General features: G+C 41.5%; 1 protein-coding gene across 1 annotated transcript; it reads left to right on the top strand.

The window, feature by feature from the left end:
* The first annotated feature begins 10,564 nt into the window (after positions 1-10,564).
* LOC134616138 (chemokine XC receptor 1-like) lies at positions 10,565-11,530 on the top strand. Its single transcript, XM_063460878.1, has one exon. The coding sequence runs from the start codon at positions 10,565-10,567 to the stop codon at positions 11,528-11,530; it is 966 nt and encodes a 321-aa protein (XP_063316948.1).
* Positions 11,531-20,512: the final 8,982 nt, after the last annotated feature.

Here is a 20,512-nt window from a genome sequence, read left to right on the forward strand (position 1 = left end):
ACGTTGATTCATTCTGTAAATACTTTCATACAATACAGTTTGCATTTATTAAATTTCACATTTTCAGCATAATCGCCTAAAGATTTGTACAAGTAAAGATGTGCATTTTAATGCTGTACTTCCATGTAGTGTTTCTGGAGATAATAAAATGCTGTCAAAATCCAATGAAGCTGTTTTTATTTTTCTCTTCTCTCTAAAATGTGTGAAATGTAACATTTCGTCAGGCCAGGACTCTGCAGTCTATTTACACCTACAGGCCAGTGGACACTCTTTCAATGATGAGGATGTACACATCTTGGACAGGGAAGAACGCTGGTTTGAGCGCAGAGTCAAGGAGGCCATTTACGTGAAAAGGGAAAGACCATCTCTGAATCGAGGAGGGGGCCTAAGGGTACATCTTTCGCCATCTTACAATGCTGTGATTGCAGCCATTCCCCAACTCTCTGTGAATGGTACTCATGGACATTGATCAGTGGTCTTTGATCAGTGGGTTTTGGTCAGTGATTGTTGATCAATGGTCATGGGAATTTGCATAATTATGATTAAGGAACTGACCTCACAGCCCATTGTTCCTTCAGTGGGCTGGTTTCAGTCATTATGCAAATGTACTGTTTATAAGGTTTTGGGAAACCTGCAGTCAGCTGAGACTGAAGAAGTCACTTGGATGAGTGACGAAACATTTCTTCCACAAAACGCTACGTCCAGATGAACAGATTCAACTTTTGGAGATGGTAACATTAGGTTAGACTGAAAATATCCCATTGTCATCTATTTTCTGTAGTCAAAGTAGAATGAAGTGTAACTCTATTAACATGATCAGCGAAGAAAAACAGTGAGTAATACCTAGAGTGAAATGGACTCCACACACAAGTATTTGTCACTGGCACCTACAAACATTGTCAAGAGTTATAGCTCTTCAAGCCAAATGTAAGAGATAAGAGACTTAAAGCTTGTTGTGCCCAAAGATCTGGTTCCAGTATTCTAGAAACATTTGATCCTCTGGGATTAACACAAAAAACAACAATTAAAGTTTAATTCAATTTCAATTCAATTTTATTTATCAAATCACAACAACAGTCACCGCAAGGCACTATATATTGTAAGGTAGACCCTACAGGAATACATACAGAGAAAAACCCAACAATCTTTGGCGACAGTGGGAAGGAAAAACTCCATTTTAACAGGAAGAAACCTCCGGCAGAACCAGGCTCAGGGAGGGGCGGCCATCTGCTGCGACGGGTTGGGAGTGAGGGAAGGAAGACAGGATAAAAGACATGCTGTGGAAGAGAGCGAGAGATTAATAACAAGTATGATTCAATGCAGAGAGGTCGATTAACACATAATGAGTGAGAAAGGTGACTGACAAAGAAATACTCAATGCATCATGGGAGTCCCCTAGCCTTGACCTATTGCAGCATAACTAAGGGAGGATTCAGGGTCACCTGATCCAGCCCTAACTATATGCTTTAGCAAAAAGGAAAGTTTTAAGCCTAATCATAAAAGTAGAGATAGTGTCTGTGTTCCGAATCCAAACTGGAAGCTGGTTCCACAGAAGAGGGGCCTGAAAACTAAAGTCTCTCCCTCCCAATCTACAGGGTGGGCCATTTATATGGATACACCGTAATAACATGGGAATGGTTGGTGATATTAAAGTCCTGTTTGTGGCACATTAGTATATGTGAGGGGTAAACTCCTCAAGATGGGTGGTGACCATGGTGGCCATTTAGAAGTCGGCCATCTTGGATACAACTTTTGTTTTTTCAATAGGAAGAGGGCCATGTGACACATCAAACTTATTGGTAATGTCACAAGAAAAACAATGGTGTGCTTGGTTTCAACGTAACTTTATTCTTTCATGAGTTATTTACAAGTTTCTCTTTGTTCACAGCCATTGACATGTCAAAGAGGTTAACACGTGAGGAGCGGATCGAATTTGTGTTGATATCTGGTGAACGCAGTAACCGGGTCATTGCAGCAGATTTCAATGCAAGACACCCTACGAGACCACCCATCTCCCATGCTACAGTTAGCAAACTGCTTGCTAAGTTTCATGAAACTGCTTCAGTGTTGGATTTGTTTGACACCCTACGAGACCACCCATCTCCTGTACATCGTAGCTTTACCAGAATAGATTACTTTGTTACAGATTCTAGACTATTACCCAGTATTATCAGGTCTGCTTATCATCAAATCTTGATTTCTGACCATGCCCCACTTACCATGAAAATAGACTTTAATTTACAGCCTCGAATTTTCAATTGGAAATTCAATTCTACCCTTCTGTCAGACAAAACTTTCTCCACTTATGTTCCCACTGAGATTTCAGATTTCTTAAAACACAACGACAACGATGAGGTCTCTGATTCCACTCTTTGGGAATCATTTAAGGCAGTACTGCGTGGCAAGATCATCTCCTTTCAAACATTTTCGAAAAGAACTAGATTAAATCGTCTGTCCCAAATTGAGTCTGAATTATCAACATTAGAGGAGGCACTTCGCCAATCTGATACTGAGGACATATCTAATGCTAAAACTTGAATACAATCATATTTTGGGAACCCAAGTCGGAAGCGATATTATTAAATTGAAACAAAGACGCCCACCCTGTACTTTTAAATACTCTAGGAACAACAAGTAGGCCTGCAGTGCACAGCGAAGTGCTCTAAAGGGGTGATATGGTATTATAAGGTCATTAAGATGAGATGGGGCCTGATTATTTAAGACCTTGTATGTAAGGAGCAGGATTTTGAATTCAATTCTGGATTTAACAGGAAGCCAATAAAGAGAAGCCAATATAGAAGAAATATGCTCTTTCTTTTTAGTCCCTGTCAGTACTCTTGCTGAAGCATTTTGAATTAATTTTCAGGGAGTTTTTAGGACATCCTGATAATAATGAATTACAGTAGTCCATCCTGGAAGTAAAAAATGCATGAACTACTTTTTCAGCGTCACTCTGAGACAGGATATTTCTAATTTTAGAGATATTGCGCAAATGGAAGAAAGCAGTCCTACATATTTGTTTAATATGTGCATTGAATGGTAAATGGCCTGTATTTGTATAGCGCTTTACCTAATCCCTATGGACCCCAAAGCGCTTTACACTACATTCAGTCATCCAACCATTCACACACACATTCACACACTGGTGATGGCAAGCTACATTGTAGCCACAGCTGCCCTGGGGCGCACTGACAGAGGCGAGGCTGCCGGACACTGGCGCCACTGGGCCCTCTGACCACCACCAGTAGGCAACGGGTGAAGTGTCTTGCCCAAGGACACAACGACCGAGACTGTCGGAGCCGGGGCTCGAACCGGCAACCTTCCGATTACAAGACGAACTGCCAACTCTTGACCAGGACATATCAAAAGTCAAAAATGACTCCAAGGTTCCTCATGGTGTTACTGGATGGCATTACCTTGGCCTCCAGAGTAAGAATCTGGTTAGACACCACATTTCTAAGATTTTCAGGGCCGAGTACAATAACCTCAGTTTTATCTGAATTAAGAAGCAGAAAGTTAGCGGCCATCCAGGTCTTTATGTCTTTAAGACATTCCTGCAGTTTAACTAATTAGTGTGTTTTATCTGGCTTCATGGATAGATAAAGTTGTGTCATCTGCATAGCAGTGACACAGCTATGCCTTCTGATGACACTGCGTAAGGGAAGCATGTATAATGTAAACAGAATTGCTGCTAGCACTGAACCTTGTGGAATTCCATAATTAACCTCAGTGCACGAAGAAGACTCTCCATTTACATGAACAAATTGGAGTCTATTAGATAGATATGATACAAACCACTGCAGCGCAGTACCTGTAATACCTACAGTGTGCTCTAATCGCTCTAATAGAATATTATGGTCAACAGTATCGAGTGTTGCACTGAGGTCTAGCAGGACAAGCAGAGATGAGTCCACTGTCAGAGGCCATAAGAAGATCATTTGTAACCTTCACTAAAGCTGTTTCTGTGCTGTGATGAGCTCTGAAACCTGACTGAAACTCTTCAAATAACCCATTCCTTTCAAGATGATCTGTAAGCTGTAAGCTCTTTCAAGAATCTTGACTAGAGAGACACAGCTTAATTTGAGACACATGAAAGACATTGTGTATCTTCATGTTGCGTGGTAACTTTAGGCGAACAGAAACTGGGTTTACCAAAGCAGAGATTTCAAATGGAAGGTTGAGGTGAGTTTCTTTGATTCAGTATGAACAGGAACAAAGCGTGTGGACAACCAAACCTGACCAACGGTATAGTCAGGGCGGGAGTGCGGTGCTGGTTGGCCAGGCGTTTGTTGCATTCCCTGGTGCGCAGCAACACCGCCTGGGTGCCCCTCCAAACCCGACGACAGCTGCAGAGGTGAAGCTGGACAGAGAGGACAAAGTGCTCATCTTCCAGAGCCGGGAACAGAGGAGGTTGATACCCCAGGGACCCTCAAACGGAGATTGCCCTGTAACTGTAGACATCAGGATATTGTCGGCATATTCCACCCAGGGCAGTTGCTCGCTCCAGATGGTTTGGTTGGAAGCAACAATGCAGCGCAGAGCAGTCTCCAGCTCCTGGTTGGTGCGCTCTGTTTGTCCATTATTCTGTGGGTGGTAACCAGAGGAGAGACTGACCTTGGCTCCTAGAGCCGAGCAGAACTCCTTCCACACACGAGAGGTGAATTGCAGCCCACGATCTGAAACCACGTCCTCCGGGATGCCGTGGAGGCGGAACACATGATTCATGAGCAGCCGAGTCATCTCCAGGGCCGTCGGGAGCTTGGGAAGTGCAACAAAGTGGGCAGCTTTTGAAAGCAGTCAACAATATTCATTATAGTGGTGTTACCTCTGACGGTGGGAGGCTGGTAACAACATCCACAGCTATATGGGACCACGCCTGTGACGGTGTAGGTAAAGGTTGCAGCAAGCCAGCCGGAGGTTGATGTCCCAGGTTGCTCCGGGCCCAGGTTGAACAGGCGGAACATCCCGTGATAAAGTGGACCACCAGAAATAGCTTTGGAAGATGATCATCCTGTGTATTACTGGGTGACATGTGAAGCAGGCGGTGTGAGCCCAATGCAGTACCTGAGACCGAGTGGCTGATGGAACAAAGAGCCGGCCTCCGGGTCCTCCAAGTTCCAGTTCAGCCCGCTGAGCCTCTTGGATGGCCGACTCAATCTCCCATGTTATTGCTCCAATGGCACAAGTTGCTGGTAGAATAGGCTCAGGGTACCGTCTCTCCTCAGGCACCGAGAACTGACGTGATAGGGCATCCGGCTTCACATTCTGAGATCCCGGCCTGTACGTGATTGAGAAGTCAAAACGGGTGAAAAAAAGAGCCCACCTGGCCTGCCGAGCATTAAGACGTTTTGCTGTTTGTAGGAAAGCCAGATTTTTGTGGTCTGTCCATACAACGAATGGCTATGCTGTGCCCTCCAACCAGTGCCTCCATTCTTCCAAGGCCAGTTTTATAGCCAAGAGCTCCCGGTCTTCCACATAATAGTTGCATTCTGTGGGGGAGAGGTGCGAAAGACAAGTCATACCTCGGCCAAGTCATGATAAACTGGCAGGACTGAGGAGAGATCTGGTGGTTCTGAGGCTGGCGGTGGTTTAACAGTGGAAGTGAGGGGAGTGGCTGATCTAAGACAGTTCATGTGACACTCCTCCACCCAGACACACACCCCCTCTTCCAGTTGATGTGAGGATTGTGTTTTTGTAACCAGGGTGACCCAAAACCAATGGCGTGTGTGGAGGAGCCTGAAACACAAAAAGCTGATTGTTTTAGACTGATTTGAAGATAATATGAGGGTAACTGGCTCCATAATGTGAGTGATGTCTGGTAGGCGCCGTCCCGACAGACCAGAAATATGAAGACGGTGGCAATAGTTCAGAGATTAAGTTTAATTGTTTGGCGAGATTCAACCTTGGAAAGAAAAACACCATAGGTTATCTCTGGATTGGCTTTAAGCACTGCTTGAGCCCACAGTGCTGTGGCTGACTCCACACCTGGGGCTGCGGCTCCTTGTGGGGGTGGATCAGCCACTGGGGGTGTTCTCTCCAGTGGTGTAAGCCGAGCCGCTGCCTGGGTTAGAAAAGCAGTCTCGCCCAGCAGGTGTGAGAACACTGCCTCATGTTGGACCAGCAGAGCCTCTTGCGCTGCGAGGGCTCGCTGGATTGGGTCTTGGTCGTGGTCTGCTGAGTCCATATTCTGGCTTCTCATGCACAGACAGAGTTCTTTGCAAATAAAAGAAGACAGTTTATTAACAACGGGGAACACCTCAGTGCTTTATATATGTACAGTGAGTTGGGAGGGGGATCCAGGGCTCCAGGGAGAGGGGGTAATCCACTAGTGATGTGTCCTGTGTGTCGAAGCTTCGAAGCGTGTGTCGGGTAATTTCAGGGTAGTTTTTGTGAAGCACGTATCGAGGCCTGCTTTGATTACATATGCAGTGATGTTCGAGCCCTTGCGGGCAGTGCGCCTCACATGACTGATTCAGGAACTGGCTCGGTTTGCGCCAGATTCGAAATAAAATGGGCAGCAAAACACAGCTGATTCCCCCATCACATTGTGTTGTGGAATTGAATTACCTACATGTTACATAGTTACTTGAGCATTTCTTCTTCGATGGAACCAGCAAGGAAGAGAAGATTTTCCCCTGTCTGGCAACATTTTGATCTCATCTCTCCCAATAAGGTATGCATACAGTAATAAATATCACAAATGATAAGTACCATAATATAAATAAACAACACCACAGATCCTATAATCTGATTTCTGTCTTTTGGTTTATTAAAAAGTGAAGCGCCGACCGACCGACCGACCCACAGACAGACAGACAGACAGACAGACAGACAGACGAGCATGATTACACAGTTACACAATCATACTAAAACTCTGTCCTTATAGTTTCCACTTTCTCTTTTGTATCAGACATACTAAAACAATATTCGGGATAAATAAACATGAAAACAATAATGATGTGAGGTTTACACCTAATGATGTGAGGTTTACACCTCACATCATTATAATCATTGAGCCTGTTTCACTTGAATTGTCCACTTGATGGTGCAGTAGAGCAAATGAATCATCACAATGCTTCGAACCATGAGTTGGATGGACAGCTTCAGTTTGTCACGAGGCTTCATCTCACCATCACTATAATCCACACACACCCTTCCTCTTCAGCACAGTCACCGCCACAGCTCCTCCGCACACACTCAGTTCTTTTTAGCCGCACTCGCTTCAAAACCCCACTCACGCCACCACACACAGGAAGGGTCCGTAATCTGGTCCAGGAGGGGGATATACAGGAGATTCAACATTCCAGCGGAGAACTGCTCTGTGCCACTCCCTTAAGTACTGCTGGGAAAACAGCCACATCAGCAGCAGGTGGTGACAATCACACAGGTGCGTGGGCCAAGAGTCCGTAACAAGCTCCGCCCAGGCAGAGAGGAGCGAGGGAGAGGCAGGGAGGAAAAACAAAAACAAAACTTGTAGCCAGCGTGACACGGAGACCATGACACCCTGGCAGCTTGAAGGCCTGTGGTACATAGTAGATTATTAGAGAGAGGTTGATCATATTTAAGATTGAAGCATTAATTAATGGCAGGACTCCTTTGAGCAGTCTTGCAGGAATGGGGTCTAAAAGACATGTTGATGGTTTGGAGGAAGTAATTACTGAAGTTAACTCAGAAAGATCAACTGGTGAAAAAGACTAAGTGAAGGTTAATGGTACTGAAAGTAGCTGTAGATAATGTTACATCTGTGAGATGACTGTGGGTAATTTTTTCTCTAATGGTTACATTTTTTTGTGAAGAAGTTCATAAAGTCATTACTAGTTAAAGTTAAAGGAATGGTTGGCTCAACAGTGCTCTGACCTTTTGTCAGCCTGGCTACAGTGCTGAAGCTTTACGGAGGGCTCTCTTATAAAGAAATAAACTATTTCTCCAGGCTAAATGATGATCTTCTAAATTTGTGACACCCCATTTCCTCTCCAGCTTACAAGTTATCTGCTTTAGGCTGAGAATTATACCACAGAGTCAAGTACTTCTAATTTGAGGCTCTGTTTTTCACAGGAGCTACAGTATCCAGAGTCGTATGTAGTAAGGAGGCAAAATTATTAACAAGACAATTGACCTCTGTTGGCGTAGCGTTCAGGTAGCTGCTGTTGTGGAAAATTTAACAATAACCTGCAACACACCCAGTGAGCTTGATTTGAAGTGGGTTTAATGAACACATTGCAATGTGGAGAGAGCATCCCAGTGAAACACTAGGACCATCTCTGAAAAGCTCCGACCAACTGTCACCTCATCTGCAACAGGATGTCCAGAGCCCTCAAGAGGAAAATGTGAATGTGAATGTGAAGGTGCAATAAAACTTGGGCCTCACTTGTGATCACATTCCACATGCATACAAACTGGTGACAGGAGTGCTCTTACTATACTAAAGTGATATGGTTAAAATATATGATTAATACATGAGAAAAGAAATCTGCCACCACATTCCACCCTTTGGATTCAACCCCATTAGAATCACATTAAAACAAACACTAACTACTGAAAATAACATCAACACCATTGTGTACTCAAATAAATCACAATGTGCACCCTTCCTATAGCTTGAAGAAAAAACAACAACAAACAATTTCACACTTTTATGGTCATCTTCACTCCATCTGATCAAATGAGCCACTGACAGCCGCCACCGGATGCACAACTTTACCGATTCCCAGCAACATAAATGTTTATGTTCATCCTTGTAAAATAAATGTTTTTCTGGTTCAAAGTGATCTTGTATTGTTATTTAGACATTTTTTTATTTTAATCATTTTATCTGAGCTGAGCACTAAATCAGATAAAAAGTCTAAGAAATCAGACAGAAAGTCTGTGTAATGCCCAGGTGGATGATAGATGATGATGATGGATTGCATTTATATAGCGCTTTTCTAGGCACCCAAAGCGCTTTACAATTCCACTATTCATTCACTCTCACATTCACACACTGGCAAGCTACAGTTGTAGCCACAGCTGCCCTGGGGCAGACTGACAGAAGCGAGGCTGCCATATCGCGCCATCGGCCCCTCTGGCCATCACCAGTAGGCGGTAGGGTAAAGTGTCTAGCCCACACAACGACCAGGACAGAGAGAGCAGGGGGATCGAGCTTCCCAATCCCCTGAGCCACGGTTGCAAATGATTACAAATAAGACTGGTTTTTGAATTTTGGAGCTAGGGTGAACAAGGCTAAGCATCAGGCTTTCAAATGAATTAAAAGTCTGTCTTAGTCTTTGGTTGATTAATAGGCTGGTGAAGTTTGGCCTTCTCTACTTTGACTGCTGTCCCTGTAACACCGCTCCAGAGAAAATGGATGTATGGACAGAGGGATGTTTTTGCTGCCAAAACGATTACAGTAACTCAAATATTCAGGCACTACAACAATGCCAAATTTCTGGTGTCATATGCAGATGATAAGATCTCAGAGAAATCAGGCTGGTGGGGTCAGAGTGTGGCCCTACAAGTTACTGCATAGGTGTAACAGAAAAAAAAAAGAATAAGAGTGTGAGGCTTCTTTTTAACAACAGTAGTGTGTAACATGTTTTGTTTCATGTTTAGTTTTCTCTCTCTTCTTATCTACTTCCTCATCAAGAGCATTGCTGCGGTACTACTTTAGCACTTTTATTCATCTACCTTTGTATGCTGTACACAGCATTAGAGATATCATAAATCTACATCATTTTCATGATCTGCATTAGATTTTATGTTTTCAGATTTATATGTATTTATGACACTGTTTTTCAGTAAGAAATACTTACTTTCAAACAGAATACTGTGGTTTCTGCTTTTTCTAATTTTGGATCATCAATATCCTCATGCTTGAAAAAACAAAATAGGAAAAAGTTACATTTGTCTGTTTTTTTTTTTTTTTTTTTTGTCTGTTTTGATTAGACAGCTATGGAAAAAAAAATAAACATACATTTAACATGAAAAAAAAAAACCCTGATTTCTCAAGCTTTTGTTTCACTGTGTGGCTTTTGGTAGGGCGGCACTCTAGCTCAACAGCAAGACAAACTATCAGATATCTCACAAACATAACAGGTTTTTCACCACAGTGCAACTCAACAGAAGACATGAGTTTAAGGTAAGTTTAGAGGAATGTAACATGCATATAGACAGTTATTTGTCAACTTTAATTTTGATGAAGTTTCATTTTTCATGTGACAAATTGTTGCACAAGTTAACTTTTAATCTTTTTTTTCATGATGTGGTTTTTGTTAAGGCAGAATCTCTGAATTAATCTGAAAAAAACCCCCCCAAAAAACAGGAAATATTCGTTTTCAAAAGAACACCCTATAGCTTTTTCACAACAGTAAAATTAAACAGAAGACTTGACAGTTGATGTTTGCAGTATGTTGCTGTGTTTGTTTTCTGAAATTTGGTACTTTATTAATCCCTTTGATTTTATATAATATACAAAAACTAGAACCAAAATCAACAGTTTCTGTCATTTTAGAGAAAACTGCTCAGACATTGTGTTTAATTACATTTTATTTTGTATGTATGGTTTTTTTTCTTTTTCAGAAAATTGAAAATGGCAAACTTCACATCTGGACTGAGTAATGATGCTGCATACGCTTGTGATACTAATGTTCCCACCATCACTGGTCCTCTCTACATCTTGATCTTCATCCTCAGTATCACATGCAACAGTCTCCTCTTATGTGTTGTCTTCATCTACGAGAATCTGAAAAATATCACAAATATTTTCATCCTGAACCTGGCCTGCTCTGATTTGATCTTCACCATCACACTTCCATTCTGGGCCGTTGATCACCTACACCACTGGGTCTTTGGGGACTTTGTCTGCAAAGTTATCACTGCTGGATTCGATGTTGGTTTGTACAGTAGTGTCATTCTGCTGACTGCTATGACAGTGGATCGTTTCATTACTGTGGTACTGCACAACTGGCCGATCAGCCATGCCAGAATGAAGAGGTGTGCAATTGGTGCCTGTATAGCTGCCTGGGTCATCAGCATCTCAGCGTCCCTGAGTGATGCTATGAAAGTAAAGGTGGTATACTGGGTTGGTAAAAACTATTGCTATGATGAATCTGAAGACAAGCTTGGACATTATCTCCAAGTGTCACTGCTATTCTTCCTCCCATTTGCCATCATTATTTTCTGCTATTCTGCCATCCTCAAGACAGTTTTGCAAGGTTTAAACAGAAAGAAGTTCAGGACTGTAGCTGTGCTGTTGTGTATTGTTGCAGCCTTCTTCATTTGCTGGGGGCCATACCATATTATGCTTTTAATTAAATCTCTTTATGAACCTAAAGGTTGTAAGCCAAAACAACGGTTAGAAGTTGCCTACCATATTTGTGAAATGCTTGCCTATTCTCACTGCTGTATGAACCCTCTGCTGTATATGCTCTCACAGAAGTTGCGAAAGCATCTGTTGAATCTTTTGCGCTGTGAAAATGTGTGCAGGAAGAAGAGAGAGAGAAGCACCAGCCTGAACACTTCACAACAATTCACACTGCAGAGCTCTGCTGTTTAAATGGAACTGCACAACTATCCATTAAATAGTCACTTGTGATATTAAACCTTGATTCAAGCTGATACAGTCAAAGTACTTTGATGTGTACGCGTATTAACACAGTCACTGAGGCAAACAAAAGCAGTAGCTTTTGATAAAAGCTACTGCACGGAATCTTGGGATAATTTTTGATCAATCTCTGTCTGTTGATGCTCATATCAAGTCTCTGACCAGCTCCTGCTTTTTTCATTTAAGAAATATTGCTAAACTTTTCTTTTTCTTCTCCAAAGGTGAAATGGAGATGCTCGTCCATGCCTTCATCTCCTCCCAGTTAGACTATTGTAATGCACTCTTTTCCTGTCTGGCTTCCCTAAATCACCTTCAAGCTGTCTAAAATGCTGCATCAAAGCTTTTAACCCACAGTAATAAATTCTCCCATATCACTCCCATGTTAAAATCCTTGCACTGGCTTCCAGTTGGGTACAGATATCAGTTCAAAATCCTCACTTTTACGTTTATGTCTTTACGAGATGAGGCCCTAGTAAAGGGCCTCACCTAAATATCACTGAGGTTCTTCATCCCTACTCTCAACAGCGGATACTTAGATCCACTGAGTGGTCTTCTGACTGTTCCACGGACCCATTTAAAAACAAAGGGGGATCGCACTTTTCAAACCCTTGCTCCAATACTATGAAACAGTTTACCTCCCCCGCAACGCACCATCGACTCTGTGGCTTCTTTTAAAAAACAGCTTGAAAAATCTGTTTAGACAGGCATTTGGGTAATGTTTGTGTGTAATATGTTGTCTTGTTTGACATGCTTTTATACTTCCTTTATATTGTTATATTGTTTGTTTGATATGCTTTTATTATTCCCATGTGAAGCACTTTGTAATAGCTTCTTGTTTTAAAAAGTGCTATATAAATAAATTTTACTTACTTACTAGTAGTTCGCAACATATATAGATATGACAAATTCTATTTTTTAGTAAACAAAAAGTGTAAAGGTTGGATAAACATAAAGGTCTGCTTGTCAGCAAATAACTACAGAGTAACTGAAGTAATGAGGATTAATTAATTCATTAATAGTTAAAGCTGTATCAATCAGGTTAATGTCATGAACTGAATTAATTAATGCATTGTGTTACAAATACATTAGTCACATCTTGATAAAAACAAATGCAGTTTAGAAGCATCCAGAAATAATCTTGGGGCCTGAGAAGGGGTAAATGACAACACCCAAAGTCCATCATGGATAAGAGCTATTGTATAAGGTGAGGCTCAAGAAATAAAAAAAATCACACATAGCAATGTTTTCTGCTTTTTTTAAAAATTGTTTTTAACCCTCTCAAGGCAGGCGTTGCAGATTTGCAACAGTTAAAACACTAACAACCTGATTACCCCACTACATATTTTATGAGGTTTTTTTACTCAGAAGTACCACTGCAGGACTTGGTTGTGCATTAGCAACTAAAACTTAATTTGAGCCTGAGAGGGTTAATGTTTGGCCAGAACAACTAAACCAGGAAGCAGGATGTGCACTAATTAGCATGAAAGGAAGAGATAGCATCTTTTCAAGAAATTAGGCAAAGCATTACTAGAATAAATATTTATTCTGATAAAAGCAAAACAACACCTAATACATCTTTCTGTTTTAACAGGATATAAGTCAGGTGTAACTGTAATGAAGTATCACGGCAAAGGAACTAACTAATCAGACACCAGTTCCTTAGTTTAGGAAATTGTGGTTGCATTTCGTTATAGAGAAGGAGCTGTCATAAACTGCAAGATAAGCAGACTAAATGTTGAATTGAGGCCCGGCCTGTGAAGGGAATCATATTTCCATGGAAGCCTTGTTGTGTACTGTTTAAGAGACTTCTCCCTTTTCAGAAGGCTTTATTCTTGTCCCATTATCAGAGAGATCAAGATCATTTGTGACTTTGATTGTCTACTATTCAAGAATCTGCTTGTTGATCTGGCTATAACTACAAACCCTTAAATTCAGATTTTAGGTCATGCAATGACCACAGATATGCTAAAGAATGTTTCTGTCTTTTTTTGTTTATGCATAACAAAATTTTCAGCCCATGTTGAATTTCAGATTGGAAGTGAAATGATAAGTCAAGTGAAATGAAGTACAAAGGCATATGATTTAGTACACTTTTATTTACATATATATCATTAATTACATTAACAAGAGGTGTGTGTGTGTGTGTGTGTGTGTGTGTGTGTGTGTGTGTGTGTGTGTGTGTGTGTGTGTGTGTGTGAATTAAATTGAATACATTCTTATTTCTCCTTCTACATATTGTAATGTCTAAACTTCAGAGCCCTGCATTAAACAGTTGTTCTTATTATTATTGGTAGGTCCCCACTAAGGCCCCTCAAAAGCTGATATGTCCTCCTCTGAGCTTTCACCTTCCTGCTCTGATGTTTGGCTTTCCTCCATCTATTGCCCCTTACAGCTGTAAGACTGACTTCCCTTCCACAGTCTTGAGTAAAATAATTTCTGCCTCATCCTGCCCTCGACTTCCTGGCCTGTGGACATTGGTTGAAAAAGTGAGGTACTCAGACTTCTTTTGGAAGGGGTAGAACTTGTGCATTTCTGAAATCGTACTAAATCAAAGTTAAGACTTGCAAATTGAAGAAACAACTTGAGTTTAAGCAACTGAATCATACTATCTACAAAAATGTATCACTTAACCTCCTTTGTAGCCATACAATCTGGAAGTTTCAATTTCCATAATTTTGAAAAGAAGTACAGAAGGAGCCATATAGATTGCATAGATCAGACCTTCCCAAAGTGTGGGGCCCGCCCCACACTAGGGGGGGCGCAGAGCCATTGCAGGGGGGGGCGTGGTATGAAAAGGGAAAAAAAAAACAAGGCTTGGACACTGCTAGCATATTGGACAGGTTTTTGACGGGGCTCCCACACAAACGCAAAGCAGGAGATGAAGCATAGCTGAATATATTTCCAAACCAACTTCATTCTAAGCCAAAGACTAGAAAATATGGTGAAGCATATCTGCCCTTTGGCTTCACCTGCACAAGTTCCAAGGTAGGTCTCCCCTGCAGAACTGGTTTTCCCTTCGTCGGGAGCACGCGCTGGGCTCTCCAAATCACGGACAAACAGTATCCCACATTCTTGATCTGACTCTCTCTATCTCTCATTTGCAAATGCAGCAGAAAGCTTTTTGCACTGGGATACCAGGTAATCTCTTCTCTAACCTTCCTTCGCAAAATACAGCAGCTCACTTTTCCAGCACTGGATTGGCAGCTTGTGCCATCTATTATTTTCAAAAACAAAAAAAATTATCATCACCGTGTTGCTAGTCTTCTTCTCCATATTGGCTCAATTCATGCTTAAGCCATTTGCTTTTATCTACTAAAACACTGTAAAACCTAAAATCAGGATGTGGGCCCAGCTAGTGAATCTTGTTTTAAACATATTTTGCACCACTGATTATACTGTAAATAGTACTGGAGATATAAAAAATTAGTAACCTCCCATATCTGTGTTATATTATATCAGCCATTCTTGTTTTTTTTCCATGTTTCAAATTTTCAAGTCAGAGCTGGGATCACATTCGTACACACTGCAACTGTTTGCAAGTAGACTGTAACCAGTATGTATCCCCCTAAGGCAAGAAAGGGAAAAAAAGGAGAAAAAAGTAAAAGGAAGAAAAAAAAAAAGCACAAGGATAGGTGTGTTTTCAGTGTCATTAACACCGACTAATAATGATTCCCTTCCTGACACCACACACTGAACCCGCTGCTCCACTTCTTCCTTGCAGCCAAGTCACCAACCACCAGAGAGATCAAAAGAAAAGCAATGTAGCAATCACCTGATAACTCAATGTCACTAACAGGAAACTCACAGGTGCTGTTTTTAACTAAATCCACTCCAAATAAATACAATACCACAGGGACACCTATTACATGCAATATGTGCTTCCGTGAGAAAATAATTTATACCACTGCAACTAAATTATACTAGACACAACAAATAATTTCATCATAAACACTTGCAAGGGCAGATTCCTATGAGTTGTTAGCCCCCTACTTAGGGATTGCACATTGCCCAAATAATATTGCCCTTAGCCCAGTTGACATGACCACAAACCCAAGTATAAAATAATCCTTTTTAAAATATGGCCCTTTCCCTAAAACAAACTAGGGAGAAAGATCGACAACAGGAGAAAAGAAAAATGGCAACACTATCACATGTGCAGCCTGTCCTGCAGGAGACGATACAGTGTTACCTGACAGTGCATGAATACATTTTTTTCCTGTTATATTCAACTCCAACTGACTGCTCTGTTTGCCACGCCACATGATTAATGAATACAATAGACATCACCAATACATTTCAACAAACTTCACTCACTCCACTGCATGTGGGTCCTCAATTCAATATTTAGTCTGCATGTCTCACAGATTAAAACCAATCCTTTCTCTGTATTAAATGCAACCACAGTTTCCTGAACAAGAGGACTGATATCTGATTAGCTAGTATGTGGCTTAGCAGCAGTTGCTCTCAAAACAGCCTTACACTATGCACTTTATCATTGTAGGGTTTTTGCAGTTATATTGCTATACTTGTTACACCTTACTGAGTTTTAACAGGAAATATACTGGGTGTTGTTGTTCTGCTTTTGTAGCACTATGAATATTTATCCATTTTTAGTGTTGCCTTGCTTAATTGATTGAGTCAGTTTGACCTGCACACACACACACTGTTACATTATTATAATCCAAGCACAGAGAGGCTTATTGCTCTCACTTTTCCACTTTTTGTTTTTCCATATTTTCAAGCACTATGTGCCTTGCACATGCTACATCAAGGGGGTAGGACAAAAAGATAAATACTTCTACATCACACTGCAGAGTCTTCCACTATATATACATATATATGTGTGTGTGTGTTTGTGTTTGTGTGTGTGTGTGCGTGTGTGTGTGTGTGTGTGCTTGCACATGTGTGTATTCTGAGCACGAGCTGAAAAGCTGCCACAACTAAAGTAGAAAAACATTTTAAATAAACTTTCACTTACCTCATAAATGCTGTGTGTACTGGGTACTTCACAACCTCAAAAAAAGCTTCCTGGGTTTTATTTATTTATTTTTATGTTAACCCTGCCTCTCTATAACTCACTGAGTATGAGAAACTATCAGTTATCTCAAGACGATCACACCTTTTTCACCACCGTGCAGTGCAACACAAAACAAGACATGATGGCTGATGTTCAGAGTTGTGATCACTACTTGTTTTTACTCCAGATTCTGTACATAATTACTCTTCATGGCTTACCTAATGTAGTAGTTTTACAAAAAGTGCTCAATTAATGTGTTTAATTAAATTTGAAATATCTAGTTTTGTGTTTCTGTTTTCTAAAAACTTGACAATGGTGAACAAATTCACATCAGCTGACGAAAGTGAGCGATCATGCTGCATATTTTTGGGAAGTTGAATTTGCAATTTTTTCTGGAACTTTCTACATCTTGGTATCATCAGTCTCATAGGCAACGGTCTCCTCTTATGTGTTCTTTTCATCTACAAGAACCTGAAAAATATCACAAGTATTTTTATCCTGAACCTGGCCTGTTCTGATTTAATTTTCAGTTTACATGACTGGATCTTTGGGGAATTTGTCTGAAAATTCATGACTGGTGCTTGTTGGTTTGTACAGCAGTGCCATTCTGCTGACTGCCATGACAGTGGAGCGTTTTATTACTGTCATACTGCACAAATGGCTGATCAGCTATGCCAGAATGAAGAGATGTGAAACTGGTGCCTGTGTAGCTGCCTGGGTCATCAGCATCTCAGCATCCTTGAGTGATGCAATGAAAGTAATTGGTTGAAAGCTGGGATGGTTTTAACTATTGTTACGATAAATCTAATGACAACCTCGGACATTATCTCCAAGTACCACCCCCCCCCATTTTCCCATTTCCCTTTATTAATCACCACTGTGCAATACCAAATTCTATGTGCAATAACCCGAATTGTGTATACATAACACTGTCTATTAACATATTTACTTTTTTACACCAGAATTTATATTTGTACATATTTGTACATTTTATATGTTTTTTTCTGTTAATACTATTCATATGTATTTAGTGCTGCTATTCTAAATACTTTCATACAATACAGTTTGTATTTATTTAATGTCACATCTTTTGCATAATCGCTTGAAGTCATCCAAATCTATTTTTCTCTTTTTAAAGTTTTAAGTCAAAGATTTGTACGGGTAAAGATGTGCATTTTAATGCTGCTCTTCCATTGAATGTTCCTGGAGATAACAGAATGCTATCAAAATCCAATGAAGCTGTTTTTATTTTTCTCTTCTCTCTAAAATCTGTGACATGCAAATATATTCCATTGTCATCAGCTTTTTTGTTGTAGTCAAAGTAAAATATGAAGTGAAAAAAGTGAAACTGTATTAACACAGTCACCGAGGAAAAACACTGAGTAATACCTAGAGCAGGGGTAGGCAACTTCAGGCCTCGAGCTGGAGATACCTAAAACCTGCAGGACACCGGCACTTGAGGACTGGAGTTGCCTACCCCTGACCTAAAGTGACATGGACTCCACACACAAGTATTTGCTGTCACTGTTTTCACTAGGTCACAGTGACCCCTGTAGACTCATTTCATATTCCATGCCATTTGACCCGGCCAACTTAATTCAAATTGCGTTTAATCTTCTGATTTTTATCCCTATACTTCTTTTTATATTTCATTTATGATGATTCATCTTCAAGATGGCGGCGCGTGCAGTCGCAGCGTCCTGGCGCTCTCCACAACTTGGCGGCTTTCTTTTTATTTTTTGTATTTTTGTTTCACTTTCCCTCGACATGCAGGAGCACATATGCAGTATAGCAAAACCCAACTGCTTGCGGTTCTATACCACAAAAACCTGCACACCTTCGCTGACAATGACTGGGACTTAATTCCACCATACCACCGCTGAAGTGGCGTAGGCGACGGAGGCACAGGAAACAGAAGACAGGGAAGAGAGCGGGGCTGAGGGCTAGGCTACGTGCTAGGCTACGTGCTAACCCACATGCACCAGCTATTCCGAGTCTGTTCCTCACCAACTCACGGTCACTAAATAACAAGATGGATGAGGTACAACTGCGGATCACCTCACGCTGTTTGGACTACTGTGTTATGATCATCACAGAGACTTGGCTGGACTCTTTCACCCCAGACACTGCGACTGAGCTAGCGGGTCATGCTACATTCAGAGCGGACAGGAACAAAGAGTCGCGGAGGTGGTCTGCTAGTGTTTGTAAACAATAACTGGTGCACCAACAACACAGTTAAAGTCGTCCACTGCTGCCCGGACATAGAGTACATGATAGTTCAGTGTAGATCCTTCTACTTGCCGAGAGAGCTCACAGCGATCACAATAATAGCAGTTTATGTGCCGCCGCAAGCTAATGCTAAGTCAGCCATGGAGCTACTCCAGCGCTCCATTAATAAACAGCTAACAACGCACCCAGATTGTGCTGTGATCGTGGCAGGAGATTTTAACCACGCAAACCTGAAATCTGTCCTGCCTGGATTCTTTAAAAACATGAGCTTTCCGATGAGGGAAAACAACACACTGGACCAGGTCTACGCCAACATCCCAGATGCTTACAAAGCCACCCCACTGCCTCATCTCAGACTTTCTGACCATCTCTCTCTGTCCCTGATCCCTGCTTATAAACCTCTAATTCAAAGACAAAAACCATCTGAAAAAACAGTACGAGTGTGGACCGCGGAAGCCACCACGACCCTACAAGACTGTTTTGATAACACGAATTGGAGTGTATTTGCAGAAGGATCAGACTTGGAGGGTCACACATCTGCTGTACTCTCATACATCAACTTCTGTAGTGAGAGTGTAACAACAACAAAGACTGTTAAAGTGTTCCCGAAACAGAAGCCATGGCTCAACAGTGAGGTGCGAGCCCTACTAAGAGCACGTGACAGCGCCTTCAAATCAGAAGACCAACAAGTCTACAAAGAGGCACGCCAATCTCTGATAAAAGGCATAAAGGTAGCCAAGTGCAAATACAAACAGCGCATCGAAGAACACTTTAACACAAACAACTCCAGAAACATGTGGCAGGGGATCAAGACACTCACTGGCTACAAAAACAGTCGCACACAAACAAACTCCCCGGACATCACCTTACCTGACACCCTAAACCAGTTATTCGCCCGCTTTGACCAACAAAACAGGAACACCATCACCCATCCTGCCGTTACAGACAGGGACAACACCCCCATCCAGCTTGAGCGCCATCAGGCTGACGGTGTAGCCGGTAGAGTGCTTAAAGTATGTGCAGACCAACTAGCAGAGATTTTCACACCATCTTCAACCTCTCACTGCTACAGTCTGTAGTACCATCCTGCTTTAAGTCAGCCACCATCGTTCCAGTGCCCAAGAAGAACACAGTGAGCTGCTTGAATGACTATCGTCCAGTTGCTTTAACACCCATAATTGCCAAATGTTTTGAGCAACTCATCATGCCACACATTAAAGCTGCCATCCCTGCAAACCTCAATCTATACCAGTTTGCATACAGGGCAAACAGGTTGACAGAGGACGCCATAATAACAGCTCTTTACTCAACCCTCACACATCTAGACAGTAGTAATACCTATGTGAGAATGCTGTTTGTGGCCTTCAGTTCTGCCTTCAGTACAGTTCAACCCCACAAACTGGTTAATAAACTAAGCAACTTAGGACTCAGCAGCTCATTGTGCAGCTGGATATTGTTTTTTTTTTTGTTTGTTTTTTTTTGCCTGTCCCGTTTGGCTCTTTTGCCATCAGAATTGTTGTCTAAAGGCGAAGAAAGATGCCAAACGGATTTACTTTACCAAATTGACCATCCCAGCCTTGCCGTAATGGTCCATTTGATTCACCTTTTCTTATTTATTTTATTTTCATTTGCTGAATCCGGGACAGACTTGATTGGGGGAAAGAAAGGGAAGAAAGAAAGAGGGAAAG

Source organism: Pelmatolapia mariae, linkage group LG18 (genome assembly GCF_036321145.2).
Source record: "Pelmatolapia mariae isolate MD_Pm_ZW linkage group LG18, Pm_UMD_F_2, whole genome shotgun sequence".
Classification (NCBI taxonomy): Eukaryota; Metazoa; Chordata; class Actinopteri; order Cichliformes; family Cichlidae; genus Pelmatolapia; species Pelmatolapia mariae.